This window comes from Nicotiana sylvestris, chromosome 4 (genome assembly GCF_000393655.2).
Source record: "Nicotiana sylvestris chromosome 4, ASM39365v2, whole genome shotgun sequence".
NCBI lineage: Eukaryota > Viridiplantae > Streptophyta > Magnoliopsida > Solanales > Solanaceae > Nicotiana > Nicotiana sylvestris.
The window spans coordinates 124,092,350-124,113,951 of NC_091060.1; the positions used below are offsets into that span (position 1 = coordinate 124,092,350).

Here is a 21,602-nt window from a genome sequence, read left to right on the forward strand (position 1 = left end):
ATTGACTTAAGAAGCCCAAGTAGTCTATAGATGTCCTATAAGAATAACTCTACTACTTCCTTAGCTGAAAAATGATGCTTTAATGCTAGGAAGTGTCCATATTTGGTCAATCTATCAATGACTACCAATACCACATTCTTGTGCTCAGAAGAAGGTAAACCTTCTATGAAATCCATGGAGATATCCTGGCATGGCATTTCTGGGATGGGAAGAGTCTGTAATAATCCCGGAGAATGTACATTTTCAATTTTTACTCTTTGACATGTATCACGCTCAGCCACCCAATTTAGAGATGTCAGTCTTTATGTTAGGCCAGTAAAAGCCCATTTTGATCCTCTTATAAGTTCCCAATTGCCCAGAATATCCCCTAAGAGGAGACTCATGAAAGGCTTCAAAGATCTTAGTTCTCAGACCAGCTCCCCTCCCTATCCATACCTTTTGGTCATGTTTGATAATGCCCTGCTAAAGGGTGTAATCAGATTTGCCTGAAGAATCTGTAATTAGCTCGAGCAACAATTGTTGAGCCACATGGTCATGTTCATAACCCTGAATTACCTCCTGTATCCAGGTGGTTTCAGAAGTAGTAATGGCATATAGCATATGTTCTTCTTATTCTCTTTTTGAAAGAGCGACAACAACTCTATTTTCAGTACATTTCTTGTACTGGACTTTATAGTCCAGTCCAAGGAGTTTGGTGAGGCCTTTTTGCTAAAGGGTAGTGGTAATCTTTTGCTCCAGTAAGTACTTTAGATTTTGATGATTTGTCCTGATTATAAAGTGTCCCCCTATCAAATGGTGTCTCCATCTATCCACTGTTGTTAGTACAACTAGATACTCTTTTTCATAGGTTGACAATCCCATGTTGTTCTGACATAATGCCTTGCAGAAATATGTCAAGGGTCTGACATCCTGTAATAAGACTGCTCCCATCCCTGTGGAGCAAACATCAATCTCCACAATGAATGGTTTGGTGAAGTCAACTAGGGCCAAAATTGGTGCTGATGACATGGCTGACTTAAGTTGCTGAAAGGTTGTCTATGCTTCCTCTGACCACTGGAAGGAGTTCTTCTTAAGGATATTGGTCAGGGGTCTGCTGATAACCCCATAAGATCTGACAAATCTCCTATAATAACAAGTGAGTCCTAGGAAACCCCTTAAGTATTTGATAGTTTTTGGTCTAGGCCAGTTAACCATAGCCTCATTTTTTGAAGGATCAGTAGCCACCCCTCCCCCCCCCCGAAATGATGTGACCCAAATATTCTACCTTATTCTGTCCAAATGAACTCTTAGATAGCTTAGCATATAGTTGCTCCTTCCTCAAAATTTCTAAAACTTTTCTGAGGTGTAATATGTGAATGTGGTTGTTGGGGCTGTATACTAGAATGTCATCTAAGAAACTAGTACAAATTTTTTGAGAAAGGGTTGAAAATGTGGTTCATGAGACTCTGAAAGTTTGCAGGGGTATTAGTCAAGCCAAAAGATATGACTCTAAACTCATAATGTCCCAAATATATCCTAAAAGCAGTTTTGTATATGTCTTTATCATCCATTCTGATTTGGTGATAGCCAGCTCTAAGGTCAATTTTAGTATATATACAAGAACCACTTAATTCATCCATTAAGTTATCTACCAAAGGAATGGGAAATTTATCCTTCACTGTCAGTTTGTTAAGTTCCCTGTAATCTATACAGAATCTCCAACTACCAACTTTCTTTTTGACCAATAATACTGGAGAAAAGAAGGGGGACTGATTTGGTTGTATTATGCCACTAGTCAACATTTCATAACTTGTTTTTCAATTTCATTCTTTTGAAAATAGTTATAGTTGTATGTCTCATGCTGATTGGATTTGCATTACTTTTCAGGGGATTGTGATGATCATGGCCTCTTTTTGGTGGTAAGGATTTGGGCTCAGCAAAGACATCCTTGAAGTCTGCAAGTACTTCATTAATTTCTGCGGGTATTTCTTCTGTCATTGGTATCTCCTGGGCTGAGAGTGTGAAGAGATGTGCCCAAATAGCCTGCCCTTTCTTGAACAGTTTTCTCACTCCCACTGCTGTCATATTCTTCAATTCTCCTTGATTGTAGATGCCCTTAAGCTCCATTCTCTTCCCTTTAAGTGACCTGAACCTTGTACTCAATGAAATCCAATAATACAGGGTTATGTCCTTTCATTAAATCACCACCCAATATCATATCATTTCCCCTCAATCTAGCGATCCTCAAAGCATCTTCAAACTCCACCCATGTATCTTCCATTTGAATATAGGACAAGAATGTAGGCTTGTAATATGGTTCCCATTTGCTACATCACTCTCATAGGGACTGCCTCAATAATTTGGCACCATATCCTCCTAGAAATCTCCAGATCCAAGAAGCTATGGGTGCTCCTTGAATCTAACAAAATATATGAATAATTTCTTGTAGATGATAATGATCTTTATCCTTTAACAAAATGTTCTTTCTTGTAGATGATAGCATGTAATGTACTAGTAATTAAAAAGTAGAATCGAGCCCAAACAGTATTTTTATTGAATTCAATCGAAAAATTCTATTACAATCAAATAGAATTGAGTTGCAACAATTGACTTAAAATACTTATTGAGCTTGTTGATCAGTTGCAATGGTGGATAAAACCTGAAAGAGAAATTAAGAATTTAAAAAGAGGAAGAAGAAGAATGGCAGAAATGAGAAATGAAGAGAGAGAAGAGAGGGGGTGAGAATTCGGTTAAGAAAAATACTGGCTCAAAACTGATTAGTGGACTAGCCCAACTAACTATTTAGTTGGGCTGTTCTTTAATCTGAGCCTCTGATCAACCCAGCTCCCTTGTAATCTCCCCCGTTCATTTTATTATTTCAGCTACAATTACTAATCTCCACATGTACTTATCCATCGCTCATCCTCTTGCCACATGTCCCTTATTACTTATACTCTTCTTTCCTAATTCATAACCCTATTTCTCTTTCACATTCTTTCCTAATTCATACCCTATTTCCAATTTCAGCTACTGACCAACTCCAAACCTTACAATACCTCACCGATCAACACTGACCTTGTCCTCAAGGTCAAGATTGAGCGATAAAGTCAGGAAAGCGACTCTTTATATAGCCCTCAGTCTTCCTACATTGCTTCATTTGGGCCCAAATTAGCCCAATATACCAAAACATTCACTTGAGCTGCATTATTAGCCTTGATGATACGACGGTCCAAAATTGCAACTGTTTATACCAGAACTCGACCACTGTCATTACAGCTAGGAGGTTGCTGTTGAGGTACAATAAAAGGTCCCACCCTCTTCTTCAGTTGAGAGACATGAAAGACTAGATGGATTTGTGAGCTTGACGGCAACTCTAAACAGTAAACCACTGATCCAATCTTTTGTAGCACTTTGTATGGCCCATAGTATTTGGAACTCAATATACAATTTCACTGTACAGCTACTGATGATTGTCTATAGGGTTGTAATATCAAATAAACAAAGTCTCCCACCTCTAAAACTCTGTCAGACCTGTTCCAATCTACATAGAATTTTATCCTGGCTTGGGCCTGGACTAAGTGTTCCTTAAGAATCATCAACATCTGTTGACTTTGAGCCAAGTAAGAATCCACAAGTTGTGTAGAATGGGGTAATGATCTTAGTGGAACCTGTGGGGGTGGAAATCCATATAGTGCCTGGAATGGTATAGATTTGAGTGAGATGTGGTAGTTGGTTTTGTACCACCACTCTGCTAAGAGTAACCACTTGATCCATTTCTTAGGAAATGCAAAAATCATAGACCTCAGATAAGTTTCGAAGCATTTATTAAGTCGTTCAGTTTGACCATCTGACTGAGGGTGATAAGTTGTAGACATATTAAGTTTGGTTCCTATTGACTTGAAGAGCTGCTGCCAGAATTGGCTGGTGAATACTGCATCTCTATTAGTCACAATTGACTTAGGAAGCTCAAGTAGTCTATAGATGTCCTACAAGAATAACTCAGCTACTTTCTTAGCTGAAAAATGATGCTTTAATTCTAGGAAGTGTCCATATTTGGTCAATCTATCAATGACTACCAATACCACATTCTTGTGCTTAGAAGAAGGTAAACCTTATATGAAATCCATGGAGATATCCTGCCATGACATTTCTGGGACGGGAAGAGGCTGTAATAATCCTGGAGTATGTACATTTTTATTTTTTACTCTTTGACATGTATCACACTCAGCCACCCATTTAGAGATGTCAGTCTTCATGTTAGGCCAGTAAAAGCCCATTTTGATCCTCTTATAAGTTCTCAATTGTCCAGAATGTCCCCCAAGAGGAAACTGATGAAGGGCTTCAAAGATCTTAGTTCTCAGACCAGCTCCCCTCCCTATCCATATCTTTTGGTCATGTTTGATAATGTCGTGCTGAAGGGTGTAATCAGATTTGTCTGAAGGATCTGTAATTAACTCAAGCAACAATTGTTGAGCCACAAAGTCATGTTCATAACCCTGAATTACCTCATGCATCCAGGTGGGTTCAGAAGTAGTAATGGCATATAGCATAGGTTCTTCTTATTCTCTTTTTGAAAGAGCATCAACAACTCTGTTTTTAGTACCTTTCTTGTACTGGACTTTATAGTCCAGTCCAAGGAGTTTGGTGAGACCTTTTTGCTAAAGGGTAGTGGTAATCTTTTGCTCCAGTAAGCACTTGAGACTTTAATGTTCTGTCCTAATTATAAAGTAGCCACCCATCAAATAGTGTCCCCATCTATCCACTGTTATTAGTACAACTAGATACTCTTTTTCATAGGTTGATAATCCCCTATTGTTCTAAGATAATACCTTGTTGAAATATGCCAAGGGTCTGACTTCCTGTAATAAGACTGCTTACATCTCTATGGAGCAGACATCAATCTCCACAATGAAAGGTTTAATGAAATCAGCTAGGGCCAAAACTGGGGCTGATGACATGGTCAGACTTAAGTTGCTGAAAGGTTATCTATGCTTCCTCTGACCACTGGAAGGAGTTCTTCTTAAGGAGATTGGTCAGGGGTTTGCTGATAACCCCATAAGATTTGACAAATCTTCTATAATAACCTGTGAGTCCTAGGAAACCCCTTAAGTATTTGATAGTTTTTGGTCTAGGCCAGTTAACCATAGCCTCAATATTTGAAGGATCCGTAGCCACCCCTTCCCTCATCTCCCCTGAAATGATTTGACCCAAATATTTTACCTTATTCTGTCCAAATGAACTCTTAGATAGCTTAGCATATAGTTGCTCCTTCCTCAAAATTTCTAAAACTTTTCTGATGTGTAATATGTGAATGTGGTTGTTGGGGCTGTATACTAGAATGTCATCTAAGAAACTAGTACAAATTTTTTGAGAAAGGGTTGAAAATGTGGTTCATGAGGCTCTGAAAGGTTGCAGGGGCATTAGTCAAGCCAAAAGGTATGACTCTAAACTCATAGTGTCCTAAATGTATCCTAAAAGCAGTTTTGTATATGTCTTTATCATCCATTCTGATTTGGTGATAGCCATCTCTAAGGTCAATTTTAGTATATATATACAAGAACCAATTAATTTATCCATTAAGTTATCTACCAAAGGAATGGGAAATTTATCCTTTACTGTCAGTTTGTTAAGTTCCCTGTAATCTATACAGAATCTCCAACTACCATCTTTCTTTTTGACCAATAATATTGGAGAAGAGAAGGGGGAGTGATTTGGTTGTATTATGCCACTTGTCAACATTTCATAACTTGTTTTTCAATTTCATTCTTTTGAAAATAGTTATACCTATATGGTCTCAGGCTAACTGGATTTGCATTACTTTTCAGGGGACTGTGATGATTATGGCTTCTTTTTGGTGGTAAGGATTTGGGCTCAGCAAAGACATCCTTGAAGTCTGCAAGTACTTCATTAATTTCCGCGTGTATTTCTTTTGTCATTGGTATCTCCTGGGCTGAGAGTGTAAGAGATGTGCCCAAATAGCCTACCCTTTCTTCAACAGTTGTCTCACTCCTAATGCTGTCATACTCTTCAATTCTCCTTGACCGTAGATGCCCTTAAGCTTCATTCTCTTCCCTTTATGTGTCACCTAAACCTTGTATTCAATGAAATCCAACAGTACAGGGTTATGTCCCTTCATCAAATCACCACCTAATATCATATCATTTCCCCCCAATCTAACAAGCCTCACAGCATCTTCAAAGTCCACCCTTGTATCTTCCATTTGAATCTAGGACAAGAATATAGGCTTGTAATATGGTTCCTATTTGCTATAGTCACTCTCATAGGGACTGCCTCAATAATCTGGCACCAATCCTCCTAGCAGTCTCCAGATCCAAGAAGCTATGGGTACTCCTTGAATCTAACAAAATAGTGATCTTGTTCCTTTTAGCCTCTCCTCTCAACTTGATGGCATTTGGGACTTCAGTACCTGAAAGTGCATTCAGAGTAATTGCTTCATCCATAATTTCTTCCTCTGGCATCTCCTCCACTTCTCTAACATCACCTCATGTCCCTTCACTTCGTTCCAATTCAGTCGGATCAATTAAAGCAGATATAGCATTTAGCTGTTTGGATTGACACTGATGCCTAACATGATATTTTTCATCACACTTATAACATAGCCCTTGAGCTTTCCTCAATTCAAAGAGCTTGTTACCCTTGCCTCCCATTGAAGAGTTAGCTCCCTTAACTATTACCCCATTAGTCTGATTAGAACCTGTAATACTACTTCTTCCCTTCTAACTTCTCTCCTTCTTATTTTGTACTTGGATTAGCCTTTCCTGATGTTGAGCCTTATCCACAACCTGACTTAGGGTAAAAGGGTTAAGCATCTTAATTGTATGCCTTATTTCTTCCTTGAGACCTTCCACAAAGAATTCTAGGAAGAAATCTTCAGGAATGGTGGGATTCCTTATCAAAATCTAGACTTTCAATTCTTCAAATCTTTCACAATATTCATCTACTGTTCCTTTTTGTTCAACCTTTTAAAATTCTCCAATTAAGTTGACTTTACTATTACTAGCTCCTTCAAGTCTTTTGCAAATTTCTTCAGTAAACTCATGCCATTTGATTATACCTTTGCTAACATGATATGAGAAAAATCATGCCTCAGCTTTACCTGTTAAGTGCATGACAGCTACTTCCAACTTCTTCTCAGGGTCAAGGATTCGATTGTTGTGGAAGTATCTCTCCCCTTTCCTCAGCCACGAGCAGGGATCAACTCCATAATAAAATGGGAACTCAAATCGACCATGGCGATTGCTCCTTTGGAATCTAGCTTGCTCGAATTAGTCACTCTTGTGTACCCTGCTTCCAAAAACATCTAATTGAAGACCCGACACACTTCCCAAAATTTCCTCTTGATTGGGGATCAATTTCTCCATTAGAAGATCCATCTTCTTGGCCAAATCCTCCAATCTAGCATCATTAGTCTCCATGTAATTCTGGAGTTGCATGTCTAATTTCTTAACTGATTCTTCTGTACTTTTTGACCTTGTTTCTGTAATCGTCATTGGGCCAGGAATTTGCCTGATACCAAGTTGTAATGTACTAATAATTAAGAAGTAGAATCGAGCCCAAACTGTATTTTTATTGAATTCAATCGAGAAATTCTATTACAATGAAATGGAATTGAATTGCAACAATTGAATTAAAATCCATATTGAGCTTGTTGATCAGCTGCAATGGTGGGATGAAACCTGAAAGAGAAATTGAAAATTTAGAAAGAGGAAGAAGAAGAATGGCAAAGTTGAGAAATGAAGAGAGAGAGAGAGAGAGAGAGGAGAGAGGGTGAGAATTCAGTTAAGAAAAATACCGGCTCGAAATTGATTAGTGGGCTGGCCCTACTAACTATTTAGTTGGGTTGTCCTTTAATCTGAGCCCTCCGATCAACCCAGCTCCCTTGTAATCTGTGCTATTCATTTTATTATATCACCTACAATTACTAATCTCCACCTGTACTTATCCAATGCTCCTCCTCCTGCCACTTGTCCCTTATTACTCATACTCTTCTTTCCTAATTCATAACCCTATTTCCCTTTCCCGTTCTTTCCTAATTCATACCCTATTTCTAATTTCAGCTGCCGATCAACTCCAAACCTTACATAGCACATCTTTATTTACATTAGGTCCATATTTGTCGAGAGCTCTTTTAGCATGGTTAGTATATGTCTAAATATATGTATTAGATGTAGAGAACCTCTAATTTTGGAGAAACTTTAATTTGTGATAAAAGACAAATCATTTCCTATTGGAATGAAAAACACTTGAATAGAATGGAAACATCACAAACGATTCATAAAGCTGGCTCCAATTAAATTTGGATTGAGCCATAGTTAATTGAGTCATTATTTCAAACTTTAACCTCTTGGTTATTGTTGATGAATGGTATATAATGGGATGGCATGCATTCCTGGTAATTCCAACATTGGTTTTAGCAAGCCCTCATTGAGAAGAAAGTTTTGAACTATCTATACAATCTGAACTGTAGCTAACATACAGAGAACTTTAACAACTCAACAAGAGCATTATAACAATTGGCTTATATATGAACCATTTTCTGCTTCTGGATTAGAATGCCATCACTTTCTAAGGTCCCACCAATCACTGATAATTAGGATCCAACGTCCCTTTTTGATTCACTACACATTGCTATATGCAAATTGGTTCTCTCTAGCTGATTTTTCTTTCTCCCAGTCCCAGCATAGGGGTGAGTGAGTTTCCATGGTTGTATGCTATTTACCACTTTAGACTACTTCGTCAGGGAACTTCGAGGAACATGTTAGCACGGCATCTGCAACAGTGAGAAAGATCTTGTCCTCGCCAATTTGGCTCACGAAATTGGATGCGTGCAGCTTGTCGATCACTTGCCTTCCAGGGTTTGAGAGAACAAGCTGTCCGTGCGCGCACAAACAGACGAAGGGTAAGATATCAAGAGACCTATGGTTTTATTTTAGTTCAGATACTATATTTGGGTATGATTATTAAGCTTTACCTGAACTTCTCTCTTCTGTAGGCTTCTGTGCAACTCTTCAAAGGCATGGATGCCACTGGTGTCAATGTCAGTCACCGCTGCAAAAGAGTAAGTGGAAAAACATGAAATAATTAAGTATTATTTGCAAGAAGTGTGGTAGCATATATATTGCTTGAAGTTTTTTTAAAAGTTAATCGTTTCCCACTTACGTGACATGTCAACAATCAAGAACCTAATTTTAGGAAAGCCAGCGGATTCTAGTTGCTCGTCCTCATCCGTTACCCATCTCAGTATCCTGGAAAACAAGTTCATCCTCATGAATTACAAACTCTTTTATCTATCTATCTATCTATCTGTCTATCTACTCCGATTGAAGATAGAAGAAATAATGGCTTACCTCTCTCTCGTGTAGTTAGAATTTGAAAAGTAGATAGCAGAATCAACTCTCACAATTAGTACACCGGGAACTTGTGTTGCCTCGGGATATTGTTGAATGTTCCTATATACATTTGTCCTAGGGATCTTGCCAAGAATAGCTGTTCGTGGCCTTGTGACTTGAAGGAGAATCTTAGCAAATGATATTGAGACCTATTTAATAATAAAGACAATGAGATTCAATCATTAAACTATTGCGGATTTCTCTTACGAAATTGTTAAGCCTTCCTCAGAAAAATACTTACTGCAATTAAAAGACCTATCTCAACCGAGGCGAAAACCACACCAAAAAATGCTCCCATGCAAGCAACAAAATCAAATTTGTCGATCTTCCAAATCAAAATTGCGGCTTCATAGTCTATTAATCCAATGACAGCAGAGATAATGATGGCAGCGAGGATTGCATTTGGAGTGTACTCAAAAAGGGGGGTTATGAACAACAATGTCAAGAACACAACAACAGACATGATAATGTTGGAAACTGCAGTTTGGCAACCAGCCATGTAATTTACTGCTGATCGAGAGAAGGAACCTGCAAGAGTGAATTGATCAATTAGTTAAAGAATCCCAAGAGAAATGAATTCAAATCCTTGTATTATTTCTTTTCGTTAATACTAAGACATAAGATAACGATGAATCAGAGTATATATGATGAAACACATTAACAGATCAATCAAACATTGATTCCTTAGGCTGCATTGATTTGAAGCCTAGGTATCGGATGGTTAAATAAGTTTTAATAGAACTTTATTCATCTTTCCTACCTGTTGTCACATAGCATGATGTCATTGAGCCAACAACATTCATCGCTCCAAGTGCCACCATTTCTTTGTTTCCATCTAACTGGTAGTCCTTCATTGAAGCAAATGTTCTTCCAATTGCAACAGCTTCCTATGAACGGGAAGGTAGGAGTACGACAATTGAGTGGAAGAACATAAAAGCTCCTGTTTCGACTTTGATTAACCAATTTTCTTACCGTCAATGCAATCATTCCAGCAACAATACCAATCTTTAGCCCTTTTAGGAGATAATCACCAGTGAAATAGATTTCGCTGACAGAAGGAGGATTGATTCCTTTCTCAATGTCTCTCACCTGGTAAGGTCATTACAGAAATGAATGAAAATGTTCTCATTAAGTTCAAGTTAAATGATACCAGAAACTTATCAGGAAAAAAAGTTAATGATACCAAAGAAGCACCTAAAGTAAGCACTTACAATCTCGACTCCCTTTTTTTCGGCATGGGTTATGTAGACAAAGAAGGTGGAAAGAATGACAGAGATCAGAGGAGCAATTGCAGGTATCCAAAACAGCTTTTTGTTCTTCTTTCCCTGAATTTCAAAATCATTTAGGAATCAACAAAAGCTGTCAAAGCACTTCAACTTAAGTTGTAGACAAACGTTAGAAATCTTACAGTGTACTTAGCGAACAAAAGGAAAGTTAAAAAGGTTGCTCCAATGAGAATTGTCGGCAAGTTCCACTGCAAGTGTTTTGAAAAAAGAAGAAGGTGCTATTAGTCGTTTATGCAGATAAAACCACTTAAGAAGGATACCTAGAAGGACAAGATAACTCACTCCATGGTGAGCCGAACGCCATACTGATTTCATCACAGAAATGATATCAGTTTCCTTAGTAAACTTCTTGATGCCCAGAAAACCTTTAAGTTGCTGGAGGGCAATTGTAATGGCCGCACCACCCATGAAACCGACAACAGCAGCATGAGATAAGAAGTCGATTAAAAATCCCAATCTGAAAAGGAACCAAAGTAGTAGTTAAAGCTAGCTGTCCGTTGGCAAGTCAGAAAGGGAAAAGAAAGCAATAAATGCTTGCATCGAATGAGATGAAGAAAATCAAAACTACAAGTGTACAACTACAAGCTCTTAAGCTTGGCAACTCTTGGATACCTTAAGATTCCAATAGTAGCTTGAGTAATGCCAGCAAAAAAAGTAGCTGTAAATGCAAGCCTCCGATATTCATTTGGATTTGTAGTTGGATCAATTTCATTGCTAAGCAGAGACCCTAGCAATAGTGATACAACAGCAACAGGTCCTATCGCTATATCTCTTGAGCTACCCATGAAGGCATAAATCAAAGGTGGAACAAAGCTGGAGTCTGGAAAATTTAAAGAAAAACATGCATGAAAGAGGGTTCATTATACTTTTACTAAATGTATACTAATTCAGCAAATGTACACTTACATAGCCCATATTGAGGAGCTAAGTTTGCGAGTTTTGAATAGCCAATGTCCTGTTAAACCAATTGCAATATGGTCAAACTCATGAAACATAAAAGTCTATACTTGTTCAATTGATTTACACAAGTCCTATGTGCATGCTTTAAATATACCTGAGGAATGCAGAGACTTGCAATAGTCAGACCAGCAATTAGATCACCTCTAAACTTAGAAACATTATAGCTTCTACCCCAATCTAGTATGGGAAACACAGCCTGCCAACCAAGGACAAACTTGCGAGACCTTGACTGATCTTTAAAGGAGCGTAGAGGATCATCTGCAAACAATGTTTCCTTTACAGTAGTCTTAAATTCATCGAATAGGTTCTGTTTCGGTGGGACTCCAACCTTGTGCATATATGGTGCTTGTTGCTGTTGAGGGGATGGCAAACTTTGGTAGTCCATTTCTTTTGTTTCTATTGCCTCAACGCTAGATCGACCCATCTTAGATTAGAATTGGCTAATTCACCTGTAAGGCAGAGGTAATATAATTTCTATTACATCAGTAAGAGAAATACAAAATTCCAACACAAGCCAAATCAACAAAATGCATTTGACACCTCATAAAGTCTGGTGCTCAAATTAACTAGCTTCTACTCAGCACTAAAAAAATACGCTCCAATTCCTCCAAATCTTAGCATTATTCAGTGCTACATTCACTAAAACTTGATAGTAACTAATAAGAGAAAGATGACGACAAAAACAATGATGGCCTTAAAGAAGGATCAATGACAATACATTACATAACATTTCAAATTGTCAGAAAATTCGAGCATCAAGCTTTATTATCTTGAAGAAAGGCTTACTGCTATATGCAACTAAGCATGATCTTGATCATTTTGCTTAGTACATATATACAGGTGTTGGAAACTAAAAGCAACCCTTTTTTTGTATTTTATCTAACAGAAAATGGACGTCCACTACATTGGTTTGTTTACAGTGAGAATTTGGATCTTTTTTTACTGTTAGTATTTCTAGAAATCACAACTAATATGATAGATTCACGACGACAAGATTGACATCATTAACAACAACATATCCAATATAATCCCACAAGATTGATATCCAAAATGTAAAAATAACAACTACAATTTTCAAGCTATATTCTCTTTTCTGTCTAGGTATTTGGAAATACAATAGAGTCAATGTAGGCCGGTCCTTGCATATGGGAGCTTAGTGCAACGGATTGTCGTTTTTTGACTGAGAAGTATTTAGCAACATGGAAAACTTATTTGATGTGGACATTCTAGAAAGGTCCTTTTACACCTTATCAAATTAAACTTAGCTGATTTTTTTCATGAACTAATGTATAAGCAGGAATACACATAAAGAAAGAACAAACAACACAGTTGTGCTGGTAACTTCTGCAATTACATTACTACAAGTTAAGCATGATAAGTTTCTTAGCTTATAATACTCCCTTTTTTCATCTCCTCTCCAGTCTCCATTCCCAACCCCTTTCTTCTCTACTATAAGAGAAGGAATATTAAATTTCAAAACAAGGATAGAATAACTCAAAAATAACTAAAATCCACCCTACCCCACCCCCACCCCCACCCCTCTCCATAAAAAACTACTAGAAATATAAAAAGAACAGAAAGTGTAAAATTTCTGAAGGAAATTCACGGAACCTCTTTGATAAATCTCAAGACATTTCAATTTTCTCCAACTATTAACAATAAAAATGAGTAAAGGGACAAATCTCAGTACAATGGGTCCATCAATGACACTGACTACTATGTTCTCCTCTTTTTTTAGTTTTCACCCTTAAACTAGAAATGGGGATCAACTAATAAAAATATAATCCTAAAACCAAATTAATTAATAAAACTCAAGATATTCACTAGACATTTTGTTTTCCATTTAGCATATAGCACTCTCCTTTTCATTCCATACGCCTTTCATGTACACCATTGATAGTGATATATAGAAGATAAGGTCCCCCACTTAGGTCATACTCCACATGCAGGGCCATATATACCTATTAAACTAAACTAACCATACAATAAATTGAACTAAAGAAAAGTGTAAAAGGTGGTAATAATTAAAAAAAAAACATACTTGAAACGATTAAAGATACTCCTAAAAAGATATCAAGAAAAGGATATATATATATATATATAGAGAGAGAGAGAGAGTCAGATTAAGTAACTACCGTGCCTTTTTGTTCAAACACTCAATGGTCCTTGTAACTTCTGGACATCAAAAAAGAATTCCCACGTCTAAGTTCAATGTGTTGCAATTTTGCTATCTTCTGTTTGGTTAATTAATTAACAAGAAAATGAGGGATAAAAAATGTAACAAATCAAGAAAGATGCCCAGATGAATGCATGTGTTGGGAAAATGGTTTTTGAGTGTAAACAAGAAGACAATAGGGTAAAAGAATAGAAAAGAAAAGAAATGATTTGTGTCTTTTATACTAGGAGGCCAAGGTAAAAGAGAAGTGGGAAAATAACGACGTAGTTTGTGCAACTACTTTTTTGGAAGTCAGTTCTCAGCGGTAAGTATTAGTTTCCTCGAATGTAGGGCCAATAAAATGTCTGAATCTTGACGTTTTACGGTCTATGTTCATAAAGTTGACCAGAATGTCGTGTATGAAACCTCTAATTGTTGTTTTTTGGGCAAAAATAAAAGAAAAAGTCTAATGTGGACCCAGATTTGGGCCTTTTACAATGTGGATCTTTGAGCTCACTTTTCCGCAGTGAATTAGGTAAATTTACGAAACTTAGTCCAAAATAAATCTCAACTTACCAACCTCTGGCAATTAGTCACAGATTTATTAAAATTAGCTAACAAAAATTGAAAAACCAAATAATAGTGTTCTTTCTCTCAAAGAATCACATGCAAAAATTACCTCCCATATTTTTAAGCGTGATTAACAACATTAGATACAAGACGGAAAGGAAATTTCATGGACGGGATATCAAATAAGGTGATGAAATACAAAAATCTATACAATATTCCAAAAATCTAAACAAAAAAGGAATTTTTTCAATGGGTATAGTTGAAATTCATTGAAAATATATAAATAAGTCAATATACAAAATTTGAGGAAAATGAGAGGTGATTTGGACTGGTTTTGTATCAAAATTCATAATTAAATCGAGATCAAAAAAGTCTTATGCGACACATGTATCACGCATGTATCTCACACACAGGTATATATGGATATACATGTGATACACAATTGATACAAATATGATACATATGTGATACACAAATGATACATAGTGTGATACACATATCATTTTTTTTATGTTCAGCTTTTACTTCGAATTTTCAATTCAAATCACCTCAAAACTTCACCAAATCATCCCAAAACTGAGATTCAAGTTCCTTAAGTTGTGCGCAATCTATTCTAATCACACCCACTCAAAACAAAGCAAAAATTTGGTATTTTTTTGCTACAAATAGCTAATTGGCTAATTTCGCTAATATTAGTAATATTTTATCAATTGACCAATTTTTGTAATGAGGTACTTATAAATGGGCATAACTGATAATTTCCCTAAATTTTTTGCCGGTTGTCCTTGTTGTATCAGCTACTAAGTTAATTTTTTTTTATGTATTAAAATATATTTCTTGTTTATTTTTACTTGTTCACTATACTAAAAATACACTTTTACTTTTACTTGTCCACTATATCAAATTAAGAGAAAGACGATCTTTTTTTCTCTGTTTTACCCTTATCATTAACTACCCATTTCCCAAAACTTTTAAAAATGCCATCATTATTATGGGTAAAAGTGTAAAATACATACTTCATCTATCTATTAATAAAAGGAAAGGCAGAAGCCCCTTTTTTTGACAAGTGGCAGCACGAAAATAAGACATTTGGCCCTTTAGGACATACCTCCACAAAAATAGGAACTAATATATTATTTGGGAAAAAATCAAATAAAAACGACAGTTATTTTATTTTTAAAGAATTACTACGTTAGAAGCATCCTATTAGACTTCTGTTTGGGGAATCCTACATTATTCAATAATCTACTTTTGTCAACTAAGTCTTTTAGGTTTTTCTTTTTTTAAACAAGTAACCGTATTTACATGTTCTGTTTGTGGAATCCTACATTATTCAATAATCTACTTTTGTCAACTAAGTCTTTTAGGTTTTTCTTTTTTTAAACAAGTGAACGTGAATATACACGTTTTTTTAGATTTTATCTAAACCTACGGTATCTATTTTATCTAAAGCTACGCTATCTAAACCTACGCACGATCGGTAACCATCTTGAACTGCTCAAAACTGACTATACCAACTTATATATCTTCCATTGATACTCTATAAATAAACCAAAGGCAAGCGTATATTAGAAATTCAACAAAACAAAAGGATTCCGCAAATTATGGCTACTCACACTAATTTCATCAAGGATATAACAATTTCGAAAATGCAATGAAAGTTGAAAGTTCGGATTGTTCGTCTGTCGAAAGTCCCGGATCGTTACAATTCAGACACTACTTTCTTCATTGAATTGGTTCTACAAGATGAAAAGGTATTAAAAATTAATTTTTTTACTTACTAATTTGTTTTGCGTCTCTATTTTCAAGTTGCAAAATCTGGAATTGCTGTTATGTTCTTCACACATTTTTAAAGCTACTTTCTCGATTGGTTCTACAAGATTACAAGATACTACAACAATTCACTTTTTTGTCTTACAATATATTCATTGCAACAGTATATATATATATGTTGGTTTTCTTTTTGCTTGCACTGTTTTTGTACTTAGCCGTTCCCTCTTTGAATGCTCTTAACTTTTTTGCTATTTTGCTTATTTCTGCCTTCTTTTGAATCTCTACCTGTTTTTATCGAAACAATATTAAAAATACAAAGTTCTTTGATTACCGGAGAAAAAATATCAAAACTGTTGTTCTCCGATATGAAAAGGTATTAAAAATTAATTTTTTTTACATGCTAATTCGTTTTGTTTCTCTATTTTTTAACTTGCAAAATCTGGATTTGTTGTTATATTCTTCATACATTTATTAACGTTACTTTCTCGATTGAATTAGTTCTACAAGATTAGAAGATACTACAAATCACTTTTTTTTGTCTTACTAATTTGTTTTGCTTCTCTGTTTTAAGTTACAAATCTGGATTAGCTCTGTTCTTCTTCCATTTTTAATACCGCCTAAATATTCCTCGGATAACGAAGGTATGAACTTTTGTCACTATTTGCATATTTGCCTGACTTTTGCTTAAACAGAGTTTCTTTTTAGTTCAAAAATTTTACCATCAAACTAAAGCATTCAGTAAACGCTAGAGGGACCTGTTAGATAGCCAACTGTCAGAATGTAACATCCGAATGCAATTCTTTCCAACTTATTAACTCGATGAATTTTCACATTGACTTATCTTTAGAAAAATATATTTGAGTTGTTCGTTGTAAGTTCAACTATATGTATGTATTTCATGTGATTTCTTTGAAGGGCGATTGGATACAAGCTTCTATTGGCGAGTCAGTGCTGCATCTTTTCAAAACACAATTTAATGAACTTGGATTATATGTTATGGTGAACTTCATCGTTTGTCAAAATAAGAGAAGTTCAAAATCACAAAACATAACTTAAGGCTCACATTTACTCAACGGACAACAATGGCTGAAACATCTTGTAAGCACGTGATTTTTGCTTCACGGACATGCACTCCAAAAGAAAACAAAAATAGTGACCAGTGACCTCGCTGTACAAATTTTCCAATTTTTCATGACATGTACTGCTAGTCATTTGTGGTTCATCCCATTATTTTTGCATTTTTTGATCTTATCAGTCAAAACACAAGGTATGTCTGTCATAGTAATCAAACCGTAATTCAGTAGTTAAAAGAAAATTCAAAATATATGTGCATTGTTCGTTCTAGGTTGTGATTTAACTTACTTGAACATTTTAATTTGGTGTGATAATGGTGTTGAAGTGTTACATTGTTGTTTGTTTTAATTTCATTTGTTTTACTATTTATTTGTTATTTTTCATTTTTTGTTTTAAAATTAGAAAAAAAACAAAAAGAAAAGAGTTGAAAATCGGTTTGGGCCCAAAAATGAAAACGAAATAGGCCCAAAATCGGCACTCAAGTCCAGTCCAAATCCGGCCTGCCCAAGCACCAATTCAAACGACGCCGTTTCAGGCAAGTCGATCTGAGCCGTCTAAGCCTCTTGATCCAACGGTCCACATCCGCACCCGTGACCCGACCTGTTTAGCCGGTCCAACCCAATCCATCACTTAAACCCAAACGACCCCGTTTTAATACCAAACGACCTCGTCTCACCCCTCACCATCAGATCCAAGCCGTTGAGATCATCTGATCCAACGGCTCAGATCTAAACCCTTAGACCATATATAAGCTTTCTATCACACCCCACGCCCCCTAGTCGAACCCCCCTTCACTCATCTCCTTCCTCACCAAGCCCTGAAACCCCCCGAAACCCTAGCAGCCGCCCTAGTTTCCCCTTCACCAGAATCCGGCGGCATGAACGCCGGTGACCACCTCCTGAACACCCCAGGACCCCCTCACTCTCCTGAACATGGATCTATTACCCCTAGCCTCGAATCCCCTTCCTTCATCTCGAATCTTCATTTGAAGATTCGAGTCGAACCCGGACCTATACCAAACCTCACCATCTTCATACCAGACACTCCCCTGACCCCCATCGTGACCAAACCAGGCTTGGTTTGGTCCGAATCTACCCACAACTTCTAAAAAACCAGATCTGAAAATCCAGACCTTAGAACACATGAACCTGGGGAATCCGGCTAGCCTTAACGGGGGTTTGAGGTCTAATAGACCTTAATCAAGGTGTTCTCATGTGAGAACACCCTGATTAAAGTTTGTTCGGCCTCAAAGGGTCAGAGTTGAGTCAGATTTGGATCAATTTTGTTTGGACATTTCTCGGTAAGTTTTTCTTTTCCTTTTTGTTTTATTCAACTGCTAATTAAGTTGTCAGCATGTTTCGTTGTGTTTGTTTGCTATTTTTGTTATTTTTCATTCGGATTTCTTCCATCTCTGTCAAAGACCTTTTATTTGGTCGATTGTTTTCTGTGTATGATTTGAACGTATCCTATGATAAACATGTCCGATTAGGATAGACGTCGCATAAATAACTTATATAGGTTCCCAGTGATTGACCAAAGTTGTCCGAAGCCCTTCAGGTCCGTGTATGTATTGGTTTATATGAACGACTGATTGTTACCTGTTATAATTAGTATAGTCGACTTGATAAATGTCGTCGATTAACTTCCTACGACTGAATGTTCAAATATTCTAATTCGTACAACTTCACGTAAGTGAATGAACCTGTTGATTGTTAATTGGATGCTTGACATTAGCTGTGACTACTAGCTTGTAACTGCATTGTAAACAAATTAAAAGAATCAGGCTAGGGCAGTCTTGAATTGAACTTTCAGAAGTTCAAAATGCCCTGATGCTGCAAGGGGTTTAGGGCAGTAATAATCAAGGTTAACAAGGGTAGTCTGGGGTTCGAGAAAAACAGGAAAAAGCTTAGTTTAAGTGAGCTGACAAGTAGGGTACTAATTTAGGATTAAACTAATGCAAATGGGGAACAAGACACAAGAGTATGGGGGTTTAAAATGAATACTTAAATGAACCCATAACTCTTGATTAAAGAATAAGGCCAAGCGTGGGGAACAAATGGCTGGCATCAAAAAGATGCTTAGGCGTGGGATTTAATAGGTATGGGCAGTCTGCAAATTGGCAGGATCCAGGCAGCTTGACTGCACTGGTTGTTTGGCTTATAAATAGGCCATTTCAGAACTTAAAAGGGCCTGGAAATTTTAGTCTTGAGGAGAGGTCTTGTGAGTTGAAGAAAACTGAAAAAAAACAGAAGGAAATTTCCAGAAATACTGTAATTGAACACTGTCCAAAAACTGCACAAAGAAACCAAGTTGGTTATCCTAACTGGGATTGTTATTTGTTCCATTAAGAGAAGTCTGTGTTCTTCTGCTGTGATTGTTACTACACTGAGCTTTCTGTGTACTGTTGGTTTGAGTTTTGACTATCGGAACTGTAGTGGTTATTTGTTGAGCTTTTGGGGTTATTGGGATCACTGGATTGCTGTTACATTCAACATTCTGGGCTGTTGTTTCCTGCTCTGTTTTCTGGGATTGTCTGTCCATTGCTCGATCACTTGTTGAGCTTCTCCATTGTGGCTGTTTTGTTTGTTGCTGTGTTGTGTTGTTTACCTGCTGCTGTGCTTGCTGTGTACCACTCAGCTGATCATCTTTCTTCTTCTTTTGCTCCTCTATACCAGGTACACAAATATACTACCACTGTAACTTGAAAGGTTTGAGCATGAATGTAAAAGAGAAGATCTGCAGATGCTTATATATGCATAGACTATTATGTTAGGCCTCATATAATGTATAATAGTTTACATTCTTGTTTTGGATACTGGAGATAGTCCTCATGCCTAATAAATGTCAATGTATGGTAGTTGAATGTTAGACTGTGTATATAGGTTGGTGATAAAAGTATGCCCAATGCATTAGGTTGTATCTTAGATTTAGCTTACTGGTGTAGTATAATTCTGTAATGTATGCCAAGCATTAAAATCGTACACTACTAGTTAAGTTCTTTCCCTTCTGATAAACTGCTTCATATAACTGGTAAACCATGTTTTAAGATAAAGAACACAGAGCTTGCAATCTCAACCTCACGAAGGTCGAACCCAGGTCGAAACAGACCAAGCAGGCCCGCATCGAACAAACAATGGCCCAGGTCTGGTCCATCACGCATGGGCTGGATTTGGGCCCTTAATTTTTGCTCGGCTGACTGTGTACGTGGCCGTGCTTCTGATTTTGCACAAGCACTCGGAATTCTGTTATAGATAACTTGCAAGCATGTAATTAACTAGGACTATCTACTATTTTCAATTAGTAGAGACAAGCGCGACAAGAAACGTAGTTGCTATAGGATATCCCTTTAAAAACAAGGATGAGACGAGCCTCGACGAACAAAATGAACAAAAGTTGCGGGGCCCTCTATTGTATGTATATATCAAAGTATTTAGAATTCGGGACGTGCCGTTTAGCGAATTTCACGGCCCTCCCAAAATAATAACACGATAGTTTCTTTTGCGTATTTAATAATCTATTTTCTTAAACTTGGGTGTGCATTTCATGCGACCCAAATCCAAATCCCAAAACGTCAAATAAAATATGTTCCGGATTGTGGGTGCATTTCATGTGACACAGTCCAAAGACATGTTTTTTTAGCGATGTTCACATTCCTAAAAAATAATGATAATAAAGCGGTAAAAGATAAAATTTGCACATGGTTCATAATTGTATTTAAAATCAGATAAATAAGCCGAGTATAACAGTTGAGCGACCGTGCTAGAACCACGGAACTCGGGAATGCCTAACACCTTCTCCCGGGTTAACAGAATTCCTTGTCCGGATTTCTGGTACGCAGACTGTAATATGGAGTCATTCTTTTCCTCGGTTCGGGATTAAAATTGGTGACTTGGGACACCCTAAAACTCCCAAGTGGCGACTCTGAAATAAATAAACCAATCCCGTTTCGATTGTCCTTTAATTGAAAAAAACTCCCTTGTGCCCGCGCGGGTATGTAAAAGGAGGTGTGACAGCTCTGGCGACTCTGCTGGGGATAAAAACCAGAACTACTGGTTCTGGGATAGAAATTCGAGCTTAGAATAAATTGTTATGTTCAACTTTATCTGATTTTGTTACATGATCTGTGCTTAATGTGCTAATTGGTTGCCTTTTACTGCTTTGATATTACGTGAACTGTATATAAATTGTGCCGAAACCCATCTTCTCTCTGAGTCTTCTAAATCATGAAGAAGGGCGTACTTCGTACGACTTCTTTTCTGTATAGTGTCAAATCCCAATTTAGAACGAGGTTCGGACAAGTTGCTAAGCCGGTGAAGCTTCTGTATTCCCGGTACGCTGCCCCCCTCGGCTCGAGCTGTCCGCTCGGGTAAGCCAGGTCTAGAACAAACACCCAGG

At 37.0% G+C, this 21,602-nt stretch overlaps 1 protein-coding gene and 1 long non-coding RNA gene across 4 annotated transcripts; one reads left to right on the forward strand and one right to left on the reverse strand.

Moving 5' to 3' along the window:
• Window positions 1-8,404: 8,404 nt before the first annotated feature.
• Window positions 8,405-14,354, reverse strand: LOC104246071 (sulfate transporter 1.3-like). 3 transcript variants are annotated; one of them, XM_009801825.2, is made up of 14 exons: window positions 13,776-14,354; window positions 11,730-12,084; window positions 11,582-11,630; window positions 11,288-11,495; window positions 10,958-11,132; window positions 10,798-10,863; window positions 10,601-10,714; window positions 10,362-10,478; window positions 10,150-10,276; window positions 9,631-9,917; window positions 9,348-9,538; window positions 9,160-9,245; window positions 8,972-9,048; window positions 8,405-8,870 (listed from the first exon to the last, which is right to left on the reverse strand). In XM_009801825.2, the coding sequence occupies exons 2-14, from the start codon at window positions 12,057-12,059 to the stop codon at window positions 8,724-8,726; spliced, it is 1,974 nt and encodes a 657-aa protein (XP_009800127.1). In that variant the 5' UTR covers window positions 12,060-12,084; window positions 13,776-14,354; the 3' UTR covers window positions 8,405-8,723. The 3 variants fall into 3 exon arrangements, with proteins under 3 accessions (XP_009800127.1, XP_009800111.1, XP_009800119.1); XM_009801809.2 differs by having other exon boundaries at window positions 13,771-14,352; XM_009801817.2 differs by lacking the exon at window positions 13,776-14,354 and adding an exon at window positions 12,176-12,432.
• Window positions 8,775-20,131, forward strand: LOC138889163 (uncharacterized). The gene is made up of 3 exons (XR_011406903.1): window positions 8,775-8,899; window positions 8,993-9,058; window positions 19,883-20,131. It is a non-coding gene; the product is annotated as an uncharacterized lncRNA (long non-coding RNA).
• Window positions 20,132-21,602: the final 1,471 nt, after the last annotated feature.

Coding starts and splice junctions, on each gene's coding strand:
- LOC104246071 (XM_009801825.2), bottom strand. CDS start 12,059: ATGGGTCGATCTAGCGTTGAGGCAATAGAAACAAAAGAAATGGACTAC. Junction 10,715..10,797: donor TTTTGTTCGCTAAGTACACT/GTAAGATTTCTA, acceptor TTTGAAATTCAG/GGAAAGAAGAACAAAAAGCT. Junction 9,918..10,149: donor ATCATGCTATGTGACAACAG/GTAGGAAAGATG, acceptor TCACTCTTGCAG/GTTCCTTCTCTCGATCAGCA.